Raw genomic sequence first — 21002 nt, forward strand, 5'->3', positions numbered from 1 at the left:
GTGAGCCCTGGGGTGGGTTTAATATCAGCTGTTTGTCATTAATATCAGAACATGTTTGTCCTCAATATCAGAAGGTGTTTGTCATTCTGTGTCCTGTCACTCCCTTGAGTTTATTCCACAGCTCAAATTATGACTGAAAAACCCAATGAAGTTTTTCACTCTTTGTTTAAAAGATATTTGAATTTTGACATATAAAAAAAAATACACCTAATACTGTGTTGTCATGGTCTTTCCCTTCCAGGCACTGCTTTCAGACTTACCTCCTGAACTAGAAGAAATGGATTTCAACCACACCTCCCCAGAGCCTGATGATACCTCATTCAGCTTGTCCTCTTTGTCAGAGAAAAATGCCTCAGACAGTTTGTGATTTATTTTTTTTAACTGACAAACCAGAACCCCTCTGGGACATGCAGGTTTCAGGAGAAGGGCATTTTGCTCTCCAGTGTTTCCTCAGCCCAAAAAAAGCAAGTCCAAGGTGAAGGAGCCTGTCCTGAAGGATGGCTGGGGCACAGCCCAGCTGCAGTTTGCACTGGCAAGGAATTTGCAATGGTGGTTTTGCTAAAGGAAAGAACTGGGTGAGAGAAGGTTTCACTTGTAGCAGTTTGGCCTTGGCTGGGAGAACTCCTGACTCTCCAGAGTAACTCTGGCTCTGTAGCAAAGTCTTTCTGAGCAGGGATTTCTGAGTGGAAAGCAAATCCTTCAGCCTCACGTGCTCACCAGGCCTGTTTATTATATTTTTCCCCATTTTTACTCAGGTAGGTGGACTAAAAATTGGGGTTCCAAATAAAATAACGGGCTTTCTCTGAGTTGTTCTTGAACCCTTTGGAAAAACCTGAAATTAAACTAAAGCGTTTTTCGTTCTCTGACTTGAGATTGTTGAATCTTCCATTTTCTGACCAAAATAGCTGAAAAAACCTTGAAAGGCTAACTCAGAAAATTGAATTATCACCAGTAAATTATTAATGTGAAGAAGCAGTGCTAAGTGTTGGAAGAAATGAGATGGAAATGGGAGCCCTGATACCTGCAGGGCATGACTTCCTGATACAGTAGCAATGGGATTGGATGTTTACATTCTTTAGGGTTTTATGATTGTAGTCACAGTTTTGATTTGTCAAAGCCTGAATGCTGAAGTTCTGCTTATTATTTTAAGTATGGGTTGTGTATTTTTCCACCAACTTTGCTCCATTTTACCAAGCCAGTCAGAATTCCAGAGCTGTCTTTGCATCCTGAAAGGTTTTCCAGCGTTTGGAACTCCAGGATGATCCTGGGTGATGCTGTAGCTGCCTGCCCATGGCATTGATGCTCTAATGGGAATCTGAATCCCTCAGCAAGAATTTTTCACACAATCAGGTGAAAACACTGATCTTTCCATTTTATGCCAAATAACAATTGACTCTGGGGAATCCTTATTCATCCAGGACAGCAAGTAATCCCCTTAATTTCAGTGAGAGGTCCAAGGTGTAGCTCAGAGAATCCAGAGTGTTGGGGAAATAACTCCTTTTTCCCCCCCCAGTACTGCTGTTAACTCAGATTTTAGGGTTTTCTCAGTCTGATCTGTTCTTCCCTAATCACATTTACAACTCTTTTTGTTTAGTGCCAGTAGTGAGCTCTGTCCTTTCAGGTTTTTTCAGGTTTTTTCTGTCTCTCTTGTCATTGGGCATGAGGAGCTTTTAGCAATACTGTTAAATACCAGCTGCATAAAGGGTAGGGACAGTTTTAAAAAGCGTTTTAAAAACCAAGTTGCACAGTTCTGACCAGTGTATGATTCTGTTAGTTCCCAACAGACCTCTGACCACATACTCTGCAGAGCAAGCCCAGAATTCCAAACTGCTGGGCCTGGATGTGAGTGGAGGCATTAAAACTGGGAGTGGGATCCCAGGAGAGAGGGAAGGCCCCATGTGACCAGGAGGTGAGGGGTGGAATGTCCCATCCTGGCTGGCAGACACGTCCTTGTGGCCTCACCCCCAGGAGGAGCAGAGTTTGCCACACTGTGCAAGTGCCCCCAGTGTAAAATGAAGGTTTGTGAGCAGAGATCACAGTGCTGTCCTTCCCATGGAAGACACAGCTCAGCTGGAATTCTGCTGGCTCTGAAAAGCTCATTTATAAGGGGTTTTCTATCCCAGGCTGACAATGGTTTCTATTGCTGTCCTCTCCAGACAGGAAATCAGGGCCCCTGACAACGAAGCCTCTTGTTTTCTGTATTCTAGTACTGTCATTTGCCACTGTTTGGACCCTGTTTTCCTGCTGCTTCTCTGAAATTCCCATGACAAAAGGCAGGATACTCTTAATGGGAGTTCTCGATTTCATGGTCAATTAAGTCATCCACCTTTCTGCAAGTAAAGCTCCCACTGATGATTCCTATTTTGCTGTCTTGTTTCTATTCCATCTCCAAACAAATGGAAGGAATGAATTTTGAATGAACTGCTGCAATTATGTCAGTCCCTGTGCTCTAGGAAGCTGGACTCCTCTTGGATGTTCAGCTGAAAGGAGCTGCAGTCAACACCCACCCATCCCTGGGGGAATGTTGTTCTTTGGTCCTTTCTCCTGTAGGGAGACACCAAAAACCCAGCGAGGCAGTGGTGCTTCCACAGCTGAGACACCTGACAACTTCACAGGATATTCAGGCAGGAAGAGTGTGAATTATATCCCTGATAACAGAATGCTGTGGAGGAAGATACTGTACAGCTCTTTGGCTGTTTTTTTTCACTATTAGTGCATATTTCCAAATTTTTAATGACATTTAAATTGCCATTAGTGGTGTTTTAAGTGTTGATGGAAAGCAGTGGGGTGGCTCTGTGGGCCCTTGGCCTGGCAGGATTTGGGGTCTGTAGGACGATAATGAGAGCCCACATTAAGGGCTAATTTATCATTCCATAGACTTTCCATAACAAATAAAGCTTTTTAGGGTGACAGAAATCAGCCTCATTTCCATTTCAATGATTTGACTCATTTGAGTAACCTCTCCAGCAGAAGGGCCACGTGTGGATGTTTTACCACCCTGTGAAATCTCTCGTTTCTTTGTCCACGAACAGTGACTTCCCCGGTGTGTTTATCCCTGGTGCATCCATGGGAACGTCAGTGCTGACGTGGGTGTGTCTGGAGCAGCCCAGGTGGGCAGAGGCAGCTCAGAGCAGACGCTGAGCATAGACAGGCCGGGCTCTCCTCGGGGAGCAGAGCCTTTGATGTGACAAGTTTGCTCGTGGTTCAAAACCTGTTTCCTGCAGCTCTGCCTCCTTCCCTTTCCCTGCTGCTGTCACATCTAGAGTCTGACAGGAGTGAGTAATAGTAACTAACAGGTAAATTTGGGGCAGATTTAAGGTACCCAAGCAGATGTACATACAAGTGTCAGTTCTCTGCAGTGCTCGGTCCTCAAGCTTTAATCTTTCCCAGGATTTCTTTTCACTAAGGCAATAAAAAGTCTGAGATAAGAAGCAGATCCTTGGCTTTGCAACCCTTTGAGTGAGGGAAGGAATGTACTGGTTCTGTCTTCACCTTAAACTGGGAAGAGCTTTACCAAGTCCATTCTCCAGACAGAGACAGCTGTGTCTGCTGTGCTCGTCCAGGTGAACAGAACAAATCCACACCACCATGGATATCCTGACTGTGGAAATGGGAATTACTGCAATTTTGACAAAGGGATCCACTTTCCCACTTGGGATCTCTTGCACTTCTGTATTCCTGACATTGAGAACAAACTCCTGCACAGCACTGACCTTCTCTCAGTGCTCCAGGCAGAGCCAGCTGTCAGTCTCAGGGTCCTGGGAGCGTAAGGAAGGACAACAATGTGGAAGGAAGGACAGTAATATAGAAGGAAGGACAATAATATGGAAGGAAGGACAATAATATGCATTAAGGGAATAGCACAGCATACCTGAAACAGGAAGAATCCATACCTTGTTCCAACCCAAAGCTTGCTGTCCTCCCTCCAGCCCCTGCCCTGCTCCCCCAGGCTGCTCTGAAGGACTGGCACCACTGGCAGGGCCAAATCCTGCCTTTTCTGTCCCAAATCATCACAAGTGAGTGAGTTGTTTGGTTGTGAGGTCCCTGAGCAAAGCTAGGGGCTGGTCAGTGAGAAAACTCCATCTGGTTCCCACAGAAAACAAGCTGGTTTGTGGTGGATGATTTCCCTACTCCAGTAAATTTTAGCCCACTGGCCAAATGGGAAATCTGAAAAGTTATGAGCAAAAAAAAAAAAGGATAAGCAATGCTACAAAGTTAGTGTTTTCCATGGCACAGTAGGGTTTTAGTCTGAATATTCATTTCTCTAAAAAGCAGCAGCTGCTTTGGTCAGAAGACAGATGGGACAGAACCTTGGGCTTGTGGTGGTGGTTCTTTTTCAACAGATGAGCAAACCCTCTTGGATGAAAGAGGTGCTTAAGAATGTTCCTGTAAGGAAAACAGGGCTGTGGTTTGGTTCTGGGAACATTTTCCTGTGTTACTGAAGGAAGTCAGTAATTCTTTTCCAGCTCTGTATTACATTTTACACACACTACCTCTGACACCACCCTTGAACCCACACAGAAAATGTGAACTTAAGCTTTTTTTTTTAACCTTTTCTAGGCAATAAATTATTTCCAACATGCATCCTTCGGTTCTCTGCTTGGTTTTAGTTGAGTGTGAGACATTCACTTGGTTTATTTTAGTGCTGTTTTTCTGTATTTGTCTTAAACACAATCTATGGACAAGAAAATACTGAAGGTGGGATATTAGGGAGAGAAGATCAGGAGATGTTAAGCAAGTGTTCAGCAAAAATGAATCAGTAGCAGGCTAAATGTAGATGTAGACCATGTTTGTAGTTAAGTTTCATCTTAAAAGAGTCCTTTTGATCTTCCCCCTCACATTTATCTCCCAGAAATAGTAGGGGAAGGTTGTCAGGATGGACGAGGGATGGGAGGGGATGAGGCACAAGGAGGCAGAAATGAAGGGCCTGGGGTTTAGGCAAGAAAATTGAAGTAAACTAGAAAATTTAAACTAAAGCTTCTGCTTTAGCTGCAAATTCTGTGAATTACAGCTCAAAAAGTCATGGGCAAATCCACTGAGTTGTGTTGGGGGAAAATTGTCTTCTCCAATGGGAATTTTATGATTTCTGTGGTTATTTCTGGAATTACTGAGTGTATGTGGATACACTGATGCAGATTTATCATGTGCACAGATATACTGAACTTGATCATATTAACATCTACAAAGGTATTTTAACTTGAAATATTAATGTGATTCTTCTAAAATATATTTGATTTGCTCTTATTTTTATGTCTTACTATGTATGGATGACATAGTTCTGAAAAATTAGTCAAATACATCCATGAAAATATGGTTTATTGTTCATCTCCTTTAAAATCAGTAACTTTTAGGCTTGGAAATTTATGAAAATGCCCATAATAATGACATTTATAAGTGAACTTGGCAAATAAACAAACTGCTGTATTTATGAAGAGATAATGAATCTTCTGCCATGACAATTCCTGCTTTATTTTCACTATAGGTATCAGTTTGATTTTTTTTAAAAACCAACTATTCTGAAAGTTTAAATATTATTGTAAAACTTGGATGTTTTCCTTAGCCTACAAAACAATTGATGATTTTAAAACTTCTATCATTTCTTTCTGGGCCAATCCCTTAAGCTTTGTGTATTCCTGAGTTTCTCTGTGAAAATCTCTATTTATATTGCATTTTTATGATTTGTATCAGTATGTGTAGCAAAGAAACTACTACAAACCTTCAACTGAAGTACCTCCACTATGGTCCAGGACACCAGATCTGGGTGTTTGAGTGCTGGATGCCCAGAGAAGGGGTCCAGATGTTTGTATTGCTTTGGGTTCTGTGTAAATAAGGGTATTTATAATCTTGGATTCCCAGAGTCACCATGAGAAATGCTTCTTTCCTGCTTTAGGAGCCTGCTCAGCTATTTTTATATAAAAACGTTGGTCTTCGCCTTAATTTTTTTTGGTGAAAAGTTGTGCCATAGATATTTTAACTTATCCACAGATACTTTACAGAGTTTGCTTTGACTTCTCTTTACTTAATTATTGTTTGAATTTGTTTCCTCCTCCAAATGCATCTCAAGGTTGGTTTGCTTTCTTAATTTTATTTTTGTTTTTTTTTCAAGTTTTGGAGGATCCTTTCATCTGCATGCTTTGGTAGGTCGAGTTTTTCCTCTGTAGTTTATTGTTTATAGTTTAGACAAACCTTTTCTTGAACAAAAAGCCTGAAGTAATGCTTGTACAAATGTATTTAGGGTGGCCCAGATGGTCAGAGAAAAGGGCTATTTAGCGTTGGCAAATTTGTCTACCAGACTCAAGGATATTTTTCTACGTCTGTCAAGTTTGGGACTATGGAGAAATGAAATAAAGGTGAACTAACTCCTTTTCCTATATGAACTTCTCTGTTTCTGTTGTTTTTGTGGCCTTGGAAATGTTCAGTTCTGTTCAGAGCAGCAACAATGAAATCCCCATCGGGGCTCGGGGCTGTCATGTTCCACTTCCCCAATTCTTTATCTTCCACCAGATAAATTAATTAGTTATTTATGAAGAGAGTTTTCAAGATTATAAACAGAATTTTGTGCAGACCTTGGAGCCCTCTGTCCTGGGGACACTGAAATGTTCTCCCTTCCCATGGCAGGAATTTGTGTCTAATGAAGCCAATGCACCCCCAGCACTGAGAGCTCAGGTGAATCATTAATGCTGAAGGGGTTTGAGCTGGTTTTTTTTTGTTTTGGGGGGTTTTTTTAAGCTGTTTTAAAGCTAAATATGGGCTCTCTATGCTGCTGTAACCATGAGACCATTTCTTATCATTACCTTGAAAATCTGCAGAGCTCGATCCCACAGCCTCTGCCCTCAGCCACGATCCCTGTGCTTTGACACAAGGATGGAAACTGGGAAAAATTGTGAGCGCTGATGGCTCTTGGCTTTTGGAGCACTTTGGTGCTGAAAATAAGAGCCCAGGTGTCCTGGAGAGCTCCCAGCTCGGCCCCACGGCCGAGGGATGGGATTTAAACTTCATTTGGAACCAGGAATAGTGAAAAAGAGCTGCGGGAGACCCCCGTGAAAGGGCGTTGGTGCCTGGGTGATGCCCGCGCACAGGCACATCCCGGGATGGTGTCGGACAGGGACACACGAGCCATTCCCTGGTTTTCCAGGCTGCCTTTATTGGCAGAGGCTGGCAGAGGGCAGTGTGGCCGCATCCATCGGGATCCCACCGGCACAGGCTCCCTGGATCTGCCCTTACACTGCGGGTTTGCACCGACCGGAGGAATAAAACTCCCGATGCTCTGGAATCCCCCCCAGCCCGGAGCTCCCACCCCATCCCGCTCCTGGATTACGGCTGCAGGGGGGGAGCCCGGAAAAACAGAGGGAGAAACAGATGACTGGAGAGGAGTTAAAGCAGTCTGACCCCAAAGATTTATTATCCACTGATGACGCCCGCGTGCCCCGAACCGGGATGTTTTGGGAGAGCCCACCCCGAGCGGGGCGGTGGCTGCAGCTCCATTGCCACCTGGTGGCAAAAAAACCCCCAGGGACTGGGGAAAAATGCCTTGTAAACTGTCCCCACGCTTCGTGTTTCGGAATGAGCGGCTGTTTTTATCTCGATGGAAAATAACCGTAATATTAAAATAGATCTGGCATTCAGTGACGAGGAAGACTGGATGTGCAGCCGTAAGCTGGGAGCGTGTTCCAGTTGGGGTTCCCCACGGGGATTTGGGTCTGGGAGCACCAAAGCTGCTCCATGAGATGAGGGGACATGTGACAAGCAGGGACAGCCGGGATGGCCACTCCATCTCCGTGGTCCTGGTGCAGGGGCTGAGGGAAAGGGCCATGGAGGGAAAATGGAACAGAAAAGAAAGGTGTTTTCCGGTTATTTATTTGTCCGTGTTATTTTAGTGGGGAAGGAAGGCAGAGGAAAGGGCAGGAAATTTGAAAATTTTCAGACTTTATCTACTGTATTATCTTGCTTTTTGGTTATTTCTCACTGGAAATCTGGAATAATCTTGGACTAGGTAGAATTTTTCGCTAGAAAAAGCTCATTTTATTTATTTATTTATTTTTGAAAGAAAAATTCTCCCCAGCCTCAATCTTCTTTTGACAGTCTCCTCCTCTTTTCTGTGAACTTTTCAATTAATGATGTTACCTCCCTCTTGGGAAGGTTTTGGGCACAGGAGACCCCTCCCTGTGGTGAAGGGCAGAGGGAAGGATCGTGTCCCAGTGTCTCCTGCTGGGAAATCCTTCCCCAGCAGCACCTTTTCTCCCTCTGGCTGGTTTCCAGCTGCTCCCAGGGCTCCCTCCTGGGAAGGACAGAGGGGTGGGAGCAAGGCCAGTGGGGGAAAAGGTAGTGGAGGCTCAGAGGAAAGGGAATTTCGATTGAATATAGGAAAGGAAGGAGACATGGAGCAAAGTGGAAAGATGAGCAAGGTGGTGAGAGAAGGTGGAGATCAAGGGAGGGGAGAGAAGAACAAAACCCTCATGGAAGTGCTTGGAACAGAGGGGAATTGGAAGTGAATGACAAAGAGGTACAAACCCCTCAGGGATGGAGGGAAACAGTACCAGGAGAGCAGCAACCACACCAGGAGGGCCCATTTTGGGAAGGTCAAATCCTTGGAATGGCACCTGGGAACAGACACTCACCTGAGGAAGGTTTATTAGCATGGGTTTAATGTTCTGTTAACAATTCTCCTGTGGAACAGTTGCCAACCCATTGCAACCAAAGCCCCTCAGACCTTGACTCCAATAATAGTAAGTAGATGCCTCACTGTGATCCGAACTATAAACAGATTTTATGAATTCTGCCAGAAATTTAATATTGAATTATTTCTTCATGCCCACATGTCTTTCCTGGTTTGCTTAATTCTGCCAAATATTTAGCTCAGCCATCTCTTCTCTCAGCAACCCACACTCTCCTGGCTACATCAGCCCATTTTTGGACTATTATTTAAAATTTCAGTATTTTCACAGAGCCTGGCCAAAGAACCAAAGCTGTTCTGAGAGGAATGAAACAACTGAAGGTGTTCAGCTCTGGTTTGGGGATCAGGTTGTTCACTCCTCATGTGACACCTGCACAGCCAAGCAGAGTGTTTGACCCAACCCAGTGACACTGGCACAGACTCCCTGGTTTAGTCCTTTTTTGGGAAAGAATTCCCCTGTAATGTGCCTTTCACCTCCCTACTGAGCTCAGGGCCACGGGAAGAGGATGGACACATTTTTGCATGTTCAGGAATACATGATTTCCTAAGTTTCCTTTCTTTAAAATATTAATTTATCTATTTTTTCTCATATAAACCTTGAGTTCTTGTCTGAAAATGCCATTTATTGCTGCCATTGGGGGCTGTGAGTTCACTCAACACCTACCATGGTCTGTGTCCTCATTCCTCTTCAAGAACCAGGATACACACAATGGTTTCTCCCTGAACAATGGGTAGAAAATATTGAGGAAAGAAGCTCTGCTCAGAAATCAGATGAAAACCACCCCAATGTTGTGCAAACATTCCCAGTGAAGAGTCACATCACCTTTGTATATTATGGTTCATGTTGGTCCCCCCTTTTAAACCAGCTTTCAGCTGAAGGAGCCAAGGTGACACCTCAGACTGTCCACTGCCTGCTCCGTGTCCTGGTGTGTCCTCCACGTTCCCCCACCGTGCCCCCAGCCCGGGGACAGGGACAGGGATGGGGACAGGGAGGGCTGGCATCACTGGCTGCTCGCTGCTCCCACGCTCAGGAGATGTGTTGATTCACTCTGTAATTGATTTGGGCAACTCGAGGCAATCGGTTTCCAAGATACCACATCCCTCAGATATTTAAAACCATAACTCTGGCAGTATATTATATTTAAATGTCGATGTATAATGTGTGTGTGTGTGTATATATATATGTATACACAGATGGGGCTCTGTGTGAATCAGGGCAGGGTGTGTGGCTGGAGCTCTGTGGGGCTGGGCCAGTGGGGGCCCCTCTGGGTCCCCCCAAAATCAATAACCCAGCTCAGCCTCAGAGGTTCTGTCAGCTCTGCTGGGGTTTCAGTGCGACTCCAATTAACAGCCAAGTTACTAAAGAGTGATTTCAGGTTTTCCTTCACAGCCTGGGGCTGGTGATGGGGTCCAGCCAGTTGAGGGACATTTTGTTTGCTGTTCCTGCCATTCCTCACTGTCACCTCCTCACCTCCATGGTGGGATTGTCTCTCGTAGGGATCACTGCCTTCAGTGGTGAACCTTGTCTTCTTGGATAAAGGAAACTGGAAATTTCCACGGAACAGAGAGGAAACTCTGCTGTGGTCTCCCTCTGGCTTTCCAACAAAAAAAAAATCCCTGTAAATATTGGTTACATTGGGTGAATATTATGAGACGTGGGGCTGCACACACACCTTGTGAGCTCGGTTTTCAACGAATGGAAAGAAAACTCGTGTAACATGGAAGAAGCCTTGAAGCAGCAGGAGAGGCAGGAATAATTCAGGAGCTGGATGGGGACAGGGACATGTGGGTCACCCCATCCTGGACTGGCTCTGCTGAGCAGGAACGACAGGAAGTGCCCAAAGAAGCCGAATTTCACTTAAGAATTAGACTTGATGACCCCAGTGAGTCCCTTCCAGCTCATGGTATCCTGTGCTTCTGTGATTCTGAATTCCCAAACTCCCTTCTTTGGGCTTCTGGAGCAAGAGGAACACACCTAAATCCTGAGGCCTGCATGAGCCAAACTTGGGCAATGCCTTGTTTTGAGGCCAAGACAAGCTGTAAAATACATTAAGAGAGGAATTGAAACAAAGGTTTGGGTTTGTGTCCTCCAGGGTTTGTCACCACCATGATCTGGGTTTAAAGTGGGGATCCAGGGTCACACAGGTGGTGATCAGTCACAGCTTGGTCTCGATGATCTCCAGCCTAAATGATTCTGTGAAATCTTCCCTTCATCCATCCCTTGGGGATGGCAACAGCAGGAGACCATGGAAGGTGAGGGAGCAGGACCCCAGCAACCTGAAACTGCAGCTAATAAAGGTTAAATTGAGAGACAAAGGGTAACCTGAGAGAGAAAGGTAAACTGGGAAAGCAAGGACAATGCTGTGAGACAGGGCTGGGAATGCTCCAGGTGCCAGATGTGGACAGAGATCCTGGGAGAGAGAGGAAGAGCAGCAGGAATGGGACCATCCCAGAGGAACCTGCTGTTCCAGGGGGGCCCGATCCTGGCCGACCACCCAGAAACAGGGTGGGAGCAGCACCCGAAGGTGAGGGTGTCATCTGGGGCCACTCTGACTGTGCTTGGCCCGAGTTCAGCAGGAACAGCTCCCGGGAAGGGCCTGGAGCGGGATGTGTGAGCAGGAGCTGCCTGTGGGTGGAGCAGTGGGCTGGGATGACGGTGGATTTTTGGCTCGATAAGGAAAAAATAAAACCCAACCTTTTTTTGTTTGCTTCAATCCCCACTATGAGCTTCAGATTATGGGCCTTTCATTGACACGTTTGGGGGCTAAAACACTGCACAAAAAGTGAAATCTGTAAACAAATTATTAATTTTTTATTAAATGCAGTGTAGCAATAAGCAAAAATTAAAATACAGTCCATCAGAAAATTCCCTGCTCCAGAGGTTTGAAAAGCTGTTTTTACCCTTCTCTACTAATAATGTTGAGTTACTTTTTCATTTTTATATCCTAAAATTTTAGAATGACGAGTGTTTTCTCTGGAATTATTTCTTTGTTCAAGGAATGAGAGCTCGAGCTGATTCAGCTCATGCTCTGAAATCAACTGAGTCATTCCAGCTTTCTCAAGCCAAGATCTGACCTGATAACTTTGATTTACGCTTTTTGGGGGACTCCTTGAACTGGTTTGTCACTCACAATATAACTACAGGCTTATAAATGTGTGTTTCTTATTTGTTGTAGAAGGAGGGGGTTGAAGCCCTAAGAGGCTCTTGCAGGAACCATCTGGCCCTGGAGGAGCTGGTGTTGTGGGAAGCAATGCCAACCCTTCCCAGCTCAGCCCCGGGCTCAAGCAGACCCTCCTGGGATGCCATTCCAAGGGATTGCTGGATGTGCTGCACCAGGATGGGGATAACGCCCCTGTATGTCTGGAGCTCCCCGAGGAGTTTGGATCTCTCCAGAAACCTGAAGGATGTCACAAAAAGGGTTTTGCAGCTCTCTGGCAGCTGGAGGATGGATGGTTTGGGGCAAAACAGCTGGTTCTAGAGCACTTGAAGTGCTAAATGATGTTCAGAAGATTCAAGAAGAAATTAAATACAGCTTGGGAGCACCGCACTCCTCTGGAGATAAAACAGAAGGAAAATGTTTTTACACTGAGTGGGATGAGGATAAAAGCAAAGAAGGGCTTGGGGCTGTGTTAAGGTTGATCAACCTGCTCATCCTTGGGGGGTTGAGTACCCCCATAAAAGTTCAAGCCATGATTTCCAGCTCAAACATCTTGAGGGAGGAGGGACTGAGGTCCTTGGAGGGTGTGTCAATAGGAAAGAGAATCATGGAATGGTTTGGGTTGGAAGGGACCTTAAAGACCACTCAGTCCCACCCCCTGCCACAAGCAGGGACACCTTCCACTAGCCCAGCTTGCTCCAAGTCCCATCCAACCTGGCCTGGGACACTTCCAGGGAAGGGGCTTCTGTGGGCACCCTGTGCCAGGGCACGAACTTGGTGCCTCCTCTGGAAGATTTCAGCACAGCTGAACTGTGGCAGTTGTTTTGGCAGGTGTTCCAGTGAACCCCCAACCTGTGTGGATCCATCCCCATGCTGGGGAGGGCTGGGAGCACCAGCCAAGGTGTCTGCAGGTGAGCTCCCCCTTTTTTCCAGCTCTATGGAGCATAATGAAACGGAGGTGTCACTGTGACATGCCAAGAACTTTTAAAAAGCACTCCCAGAGTCTCCAAACGACTTTGGAAGAAGCCAGAAGTGTGAGGCTGGAGTTAAACAAACAAGCAGACAAACAAGGAGTGACAATTCTGGGCTCCCCTGAGCTTTCCACAGCTCTCAGCGGGTTCAGCAGATCTATCAGTGTGACAAGAGGAAGGAAATGCTGCGAGCTCAGTGTGTGTTTTCTGGAGGAAAAAAATCTTCTGTGGAGAAAATATTTATGGCAAAATGTTCTGTGCAAAAAATGATCCGTGTTTATCCCATTGAAATCATACCTAACTTGGGAAGGGGACTCGGGCACTGTGGGGTCTTGTGCTGGTTCTGTGCTCACACAGGCATCTCCCTTGCTCAAAAAGTGCAATTAGTTGAGTCCATTTAGTCCATTGGGTCAAAAAAATGCCATTAATTGTGTCCATTGGGCCCAAAGAAATGCTATTAATTGATCTTCGATGGGTCCACAGTTTTATTCGTAGCTGTTAATACAGATAGAACCATCTCAGAGTGAAAACATCTTCCACCCAGCAAGCTAAATAACCAATATTAATAGCTGAGGTAAAAATGTCTACAAAACCATCAAATACTTTATACCTGTCTTATTAAAATGCATTAAGCAGTGAGGGCTTTGTCATAACGGAAGGAATCTGTTACTTGTGTTGCTGAAAGCTGAATGATTGTGCTTAATCACCCATTGTTTGGTGATTCAAAATTTAGAAGGGTTGTTGGAATTTAAATTTTTGAGAGTTCTCAGAGCTCATTTCTTTAGAAAGGCAGTTGTGGCACTCAAAAAGGCTCAACTCCACAGCAAATCCAAGTTGCAGAGCCGCTGCCCAGCCACACGCTGCCTCAAGCCCTCGCTGCTGAGCTCAGTGACAATTTTAGATACCACTTAACAAGGCTCCCTTCTTTCTTTGGGTTGATTTGAACTTCAGCCCTTTGTCATCTGCCTCTGTTTATGTGCTTTTATCCACACTTGAAAATTTTCAAATTAATATCTCGATGTGAACATTGCAAGTATTTTAATTCTGACTATCTCTTTCAATGGTTCCTGTAATTACAAGGCACGTCATTCATTTGAGATTTAAATCTGCTTCCTTCCCACACAAACCCAGCATTATTGCTTTTTTCCTTGAGATTACTGTTAGCATATTTTAAAAGTGAGGCTTATTATTTTTTTTTTTTAATATTAAAAAAGCAGATCCTCCTCTTTTTAAGAGTCCTGCCAGGTGCTTTTTGCTGGCCTTCCTGTGCTGGTTACAGGGAAAAATAATCAATGGCTCCTCCTCCTCTTTTTACGAGATAAAGGCTGATTGCTCAGAATTACATGTTGTAAACTTGCTTAAAGACCCCACGACGTGGTGAAATGTTGGAAACTTATACCAGGCTGGGGCTGATGTTTTAGGCTGTTTGAGGTGCCCCCACCAGGATTATTCTTGCTGTTTACAGATGATTTCTTGTTTACCCCGTGGCTCTGCTGCTTTGTGGGAAGAGCCTCTCTTTACAAGTCTGACCTCATTCTATTAGATGTTTCCTCCTTGAGTGCTCGTGTTTCTCACTGAAGCCAATACACAACGTTTACTAAAAAACCCTCCCATCAAAGGCAGTGAGAATGTGCCTCTCGGATGGCTGGGGCTGTGTTTTTCGTTGTCATTCAGGAGTCTGCTCGTCTGTCAATTTTTACCCCTTTCAGCTGTTCTGCCACAGCTCCTGATGGATGCCTGCGACAGCTCATCATTAAAAGGAGAAGCAGCTCTTTTGGTGTCAAAGGCAACTTGTTGAAGGCTCTTCACAATTCCTCGTCCCCGCAGATTTGGGGAAAGGAGAAAATAAGACAAAGAACTGGGAGGGATCACAGCCTTGTCCTTTCTTAGCTCAGCATTGGCTGCCCCGTGGCTTATTAAGAAGTGGCAAGATCATGAAATGAACTCTGAAGCATTTTGTGGCCTTTCCTTGTATGAAAGACACTGGTTAAAGACAAATTACTGTGGTAGCTGCTGGCTCAGACTTGTCCTGGGAGTGCAGTGTGATGGGACAGGCAGTGGGGGCTGTGCTGGGAGCACTCTGTGATGGGACAGGCAGTGGGGGCTGTGCTGGGAGCACAGTGTGATGGGACAGGCAGTGGGAGCTGTGCTGGGAGCACTCTGTGATGGGACAGGCAGTGGGAGCTGTGCTGGGAGCACAGTGTGATGGGACAGGCAGTAAGGGGTTGTGCTGGCAGTGCTGTGCTGTCCCGGAGTGCTGGGGGCCGGGCAGTGACCCCCGCAGGGCACAGAGAGGGACAGTCAGTAAGGGGGAAAAGAGCTCTGGGATCAGAGTCCACCCTGTTCCCAGTGCCCACCCACCCTGTTCCCAATGCCCACCGTGTCCCCCAGCCCAGAGCACTGAGTGCCACGTCCAGGCATTCCTTGGACACCTCCAGGGGTGGGAACTCCACCACCTCCTCGGGCAGCCCCTTCCAATATCTGACCACCCTTTCCATGGAGAAATTCCTCCTGATGTCCAACCTGACCCTCCCCTGGCACAGCTTGAGGCCGTTTCCTCTCCTCCTGTCCCTTGTTCCCTGGGAGCAGAGCCTGACCTCCCCCCAGCTCCCCCCTCCTGTCAGGGAGTTGCAGAGCCAGAAGGTCCCCCCTGAGCCTCCTTTTCTCCAGGCTGAGCCCCCCCAGCTCCCTCAGCTGCTCCTGCTGCTCCAGCCCCTTCCCCAGCTCCGTTCCCTTCCCTGGACATGCCCCAGCCCCTCAATGTCCTTCTTGCAGTGAAATAAGAAGCAGGTTGGAGTTGTGGTGTGTTGATATTCTATATTTAACACACATGTGTAACCTCAACTGAGAGAAACATGAGTTAGAGGCAACTCCCATCTTTTCTTACTCTTTTCACCAGCCCAGTGTGTGGCTCTGGAGGCTTCTCAGCCTGGCACCCAGCCTAGTAAAGAGTTTCAAGTAAGTTCCAGTCACTTACCTGCTCATTTCCATTTAATACTGTTATTTGTCTAATTGTTTCTATTCTTGTATGTTTGCTATGTAAAAATGCAGTAAAGCCATTATGCAGGAAAAGAAAAGTGGTTGAGATGATTATTCTGTTATCAGTCATGACTAAGATGAAGAAAGATATACTAGCAAGACATTGTTCCTAAAATAGAGATCTTGCAAACAAGAAATGTCAGTCAAATGAGGTTTAAATTAAATTCCTGATAGCAATTACTTACAGAATTACCATGCTCCCATTGAAATTATTATGAATATTGTCACCATTTTTAATAGGAAAAGAAGTTGGGCTTCAGATACTGCTTCTGAAATGTTTCAGAGTGTCCTCAGCTTGTGTCCTGCTGAACCCAAAGTCACAGGGCTATAAGGGGCATCCTTGGCTGAAGGGTGGCTCCAAGCAGGGCTCCTTGCCCAGGGCAGTGGGAAAAGGAGAACCTGAGAGATGGGCACTTCAGGAAGTATTGAATGGCCACAAACAAGTGACCTCACTGGGAGGAGAACTGATGAAGTGAAGAAATGTGATGTGTGTTCCAAATAAAGAACTGATGAGTCAAGTTGTGCCCCAATTGGAACAGGAGCAAAGTCAAGACAGCTTGAAAATAACCTTGATTGTGGTGCAGAAGAACAAGCAGTGGAGTTATGGTGACCCCCAGGAGCCAGGAGAGCAGCAGTGGGCTGGGAAGGACACGGATTTCTCTCCCTCCAGGAGTGGGGACTTTTTAAGAACTCACCAGTGCTGCAGCAATTACCTGAAGACCCAAACTGATATTCCTGGAGCAGCATTCAGTGACCTGCTCTGTGTTCCAGTAACGTAGCTATTACTCATGCAGTCAATCTCTTTGTTACACAATATGGAGAAAACAATTTCTAAAGATGCAATTTTAAATCAGTATCTTTATCCTGCAAGACACAAACAGCTACTGCTGAATTATTTCTGACAGATCCCAAGTCCCTATTTAATCTTCCAGGTTGAGGCATTTTTCTAAGCATGGCTCAGTAGGAAGTTAATTATAATCTTCCAAAATGGGAAGAATTTTCACCTGAGATGATTAGGATACTGGTTTGAGGCATGGTATGTGGGCTCCTAGCTAAAGTTAGGAACTGGCAACATCTTTGGCTCTCTCTCATTTCAGAAGTAACACCTTCTGCTGTCACAAAAACTTCCCTGAAGATGGAGATCACGATGATTCTGGATGCAATCAATCCCTTAAGTATTCAGCATTGTTGAGACATTTGCATACTGGAACCCCATGGTGGGTTATTCTGTGCTCGGAGGCAAAATTCCCTGGGAATTCCCCTTGGATTTTTCAGGCTTGGTTTCAGCTTCAAGGACGAAACAGGTTTGAAGAAATATAATGAAGCGAGTTCTGGAAAAAGACAAAAGTATGTGAGATTGAGTTTTAAAAAAAGGCTCAATTGCTCGTGGTGGCTTGGCCATCTGTTGGTGTGTGCACACTGCAGCAGGGGCTGATGGCAGGATTTAATTACGTTTTCTGACTGCATTTGGCTCAGCCAACCTTGGGAGTGTCTATGAGGAATAGAGTTGGTTATGTTTGCCTCGGTAGCTTTTGGAGAGAGCTGAATTACTGAAGAAATCCTTGTCGAGGAGTCCTTAGAAGGAGGTTGGACAAGGCTGGGCCTTGGGGTTTTCCCTGGCAGTCATTGTGGAGAGGCTGGAGGAGTTCTGTGCTCTCTGCTGGGCTTTTCTAAGCTCAGACTCCAAAACTGCAGATAAAGCCTGAGTGTCCATCCCCCCAGTGTCACTCATGGATGTAGAACCAGCTCCCTCCTCGCTCAGTCACTGCTGTTCTCCAGCCCTTCTGGAGGGCCTGGAATCTCCTTTGAGTCCCTTGTCATTTCCCACAGGACTTTGATAGCTAATGACTGCTCACTACTTTCCTTTCTCTTCGTAATTTGTGCACATATTGAGGGCTATTTTATGTTTATTTCCAAATCACTATTGAAAATGTGCACAGAGAAACAGGAATTTCCCCACCCTTCATTTACAAGTGACTAAGCAGCCCAGGAATCCTCATCCTGGGGAATGGCACAGCACAGGGTGGGACAGTGGAGGTGGTATATCCACCCATCATTTGTAAAATCACAAATGATGTGGAGAGGGGGATTAATCCCTCTCCCTTGCAATATAAGGCCAGGGAATGCTACATGGAACTGAGCAGTAGGCTCAGAGTGAGATACTTTGGCAATGGGGTTTAGTTGTGGAATATGTGAGATGTTATGGTTGCTGAAAATTTAGATATCCAAGAAGGTTTGATGGAAGAAATATCCAACAAGATTAATCTCTGTGCAAGATACCACTCTTGGCTCATGAAACCTGAATTGCTGGAGGCTGAAAACAAATCTGGAGAAGTATTCTTAGCTATTGCTTACCCTGTTTGTACCTTCTGTCTAGCATCTGCTTTCCTGGCCAGCACTGGAGACAGGACACTGCAGCTTTAATTTGAGCTTTTCCTTTGATGGTATAGAACTTGGAGATGTGCCACTGGGCTGTTTTGTAGCATTCACTCAATTTGAGAGGAAAAATACAAATTATAGGACATTTAATTTCAAAAAGCATTTTGAAATGAAGAAGAACTGAAAGGTTTTAAGTGGAAAAAAAAAAATCAATAAGTGTAGTAGGCTCTTCATTCACTGTGCCTATCTGCAGTTTTCATCCCCTACTGTCAAAGCAATGTGATCAGCAGAGATAAATTCATTTTATTTTCCATATGGCTGAGATATTTCTCAAGCTCATTTTGGACAAATGTGGCAAAATTTGCTGCTAAGTCTGTCCTGTGGTTCTAAAATAGCCCAAAAGAAGCGTGTTTGCTTTGACAGTGAGAATGAAATAGTGGATCTTTCTCAAGGTGTTGATCTCGGAGCATCATCTCCAATTCCCTTCCTTTCTTATCCATAAGGGAGCTTTCAAAACCTTGCTACAAAAGTATGAAAGATGGAGATGCAAAAGTATAATAAAGCTGAGGCAGGGATTCAGTGCAGGCCTCTTCACTCGTGCTTTGTACATTCACAGAACTGCAATCGAGGATAAAAGTGATTCTTGCTCTTTCCTCACACAAGTGACTCTTCTTGCCTTTGTAGGGTGGGACAAAGTGCACAACAAACTGTTCAGCAACGTCAAAGAGTTTATATTTGATGCCACATTTCTATGAACACACACACACACGAGCCTGGCTCTAGCTGGATATGTTAAATATCAGGATATACAGGATGGGATGTGGACTCTCACATTTCTATTTCATGTTTAGACTAACACAGATTTGGTCATGATACTGTTGCATAACTTAATCCAAATACTCACAGATGTTTGGTATTGTGATACTGCTTTCTAAATTGTGAAAATCTTGCTGTGGTATTTACTTTCTCAGGACCTGAGCAATTTACTCTGTGTGTAGGATCTCCACAGCTCAATGGCCATGAATGTCCCACTGAACTTGTCCTACACCCCTGTGAGAGCTCCTCACCCTCTGCATGAAGCAGTTCCTCCTCTGGAACAATCCTGGCATAGACACAAGGATACAACTGTACGTTTTTGTTGCACCAGGACAGTTGTTTTTCCTCCTCATAGGAGAGCAAGTCCTGCTAACAGAGCGTGCTTTGTCCCCACAGACGTTCCTCACGCAGTTGGGAAGAGCTGTGCTGCTCTGGGCTGTTAAATCGTATTGTACAAGACATTAAAGGTGAAATGATGATGAACTTGGATAAACTCAGCCTGGGAAATAAACTGCATCCCCCCCCCAACCACCCTCCCAGTCAACACCAGAGTTCACAGCCTGCTCTGAGATGGATTTCCAAAAGCTGAATTTGTACCTGTTCCTTCCCGGGGTGGTACCAGCATCGCAAAAAGAGAATAAAAACACCAGGGGCAGCTTCCCCAAACTTTGCTTTTTGTATAATTTCCTTCCTGAGGTCTTGCTAAATGAGACACTATTCACATATTCCTCTATTCCCACTGTTTTTCTGCTTGGCTTTCCAGGATGGAGCTGAGCTTGCTGGGGTTTGCATTCAGTATCACTAACTGGAGGAAAAAGGGGAACAAAAGACACTGGTCTGATGATAATATTATTATTTCTCCTTTCTTGAAAAGCTTTCTGGGTGAATGAGCACAAAGTTTGCAGGATTCTCCTGAAATATTCTTGTTTAGGGTTGTTCCAGATTGACAGAAAAATGGAGAGGGAACACACCTCTGTAATGTGCCTCTCTTGAGAAATATCCTGCTAGGAATGACATGCAGGAAATTTGCTGGGATTCTTTAATTCATAAACAATCTGTTGTTCATATTTTCAAGGGTGTGACTGCTACTTTCAGGGAAATTGGATAAGTAAACTAAGAGTGGATGTTGTCAGGCAGCTGCAGCCCTGGGGTGCATAAAAGGGACAACTGAGTGCTTGGAGTTCAAGTTGCTGATACTGAACAAGCTGAATTTTGGCTGCAGAATCCATTTTATAATAATAATACTACTACTAATAGTTGTTGTTGTTGTTATTATTATTATTGGTGGTGTTATTATTACTCTTTCCCTGTTAGGCTCAGACAATTCTCAGCAACTTCGCCACATTGTAGAATTAATTTTGAAGTGGATATATATTAAGAAACTAATTAATTTGAAACCCCCATCAAATAAAAATGCCTCAGAGGAAAGAGTGATTGTCATGCTGGTCACACACACTGGCCTGCTGAGGGGCAGAACCTGCTGAACAGATGAAGGTACAGGAATGTCAAAAATATTCATCTGCAAACTGCTCACCACGTGAGATGTGACACCCTCAGCTGAGCCCTGAGTACCATAGGAGATGTGATACCCCTACAGGCAGATTGGGTGCTCTAGAAATAGGGACAAATAATATCCGACTATATAATATTTAAATATTCATTTGAAACCTGAGATGTGAGGCTCTGGTCCTCCTAAATCAATCCATTGCTCCTCCCAGCAAGGACTTGTTAATGTATTTTTGATGGTTTATTTCTCTATAAAAGAGCACGTGCGGAGATCTTGCTAATTTTTACATTTCAGTGACACATTGTTGCCTTTTTTATTGAATACCTTTGGCTTCTTTGGTTGTGAGACCAGAGTAAAACAAATTCTGATTTTACTTATTCATTATTATATCTACATACATAATAATTTTCCTTTTCCAGCCTTTGACATAAATAACAATCCTGGTTCCTTTGATTATT

General features: G+C 44.8%; 1 protein-coding gene and 1 long non-coding RNA gene across 3 annotated transcripts in view; both read left to right on the forward strand.

Annotated features, from left to right (window-relative positions):
• Positions 1-6377, forward strand: part of HDX (highly divergent homeobox) — a 43903-nt gene extending 37526 nt beyond the window's left edge. For both annotated transcript variants that reach the window (XM_064670141.1, XM_064670142.1), the window contains one exon: positions 242-6377. In XM_064670141.1, the coding sequence (XP_064526211.1) occupies positions 242-367 (126 nt within the window). In that variant the 3' untranslated portion in view covers positions 368-6377. The remainder of the gene's footprint in view (positions 1-241) is intronic.
• Positions 6378-15648: 9271 nt separating this feature from the next.
• LOC135421549 (uncharacterized) lies at positions 15649-20451 on the forward strand. Its single transcript, XR_010434066.1, has 3 exons — positions 15649-15761; positions 16940-17189; positions 19220-20451. It is a non-coding gene; the product is annotated as an uncharacterized LOC135421549 (long non-coding RNA).
• The last annotated feature ends 551 nt before the right edge of the window (positions 20452-21002 follow it).

This window comes from Pseudopipra pipra, chromosome 13 (assembly GCF_036250125.1).
Source record: "Pseudopipra pipra isolate bDixPip1 chromosome 13, bDixPip1.hap1, whole genome shotgun sequence".
Taxonomy (NCBI): domain Eukaryota; kingdom Metazoa; phylum Chordata; class Aves; order Passeriformes; family Pipridae; genus Pseudopipra; species Pseudopipra pipra.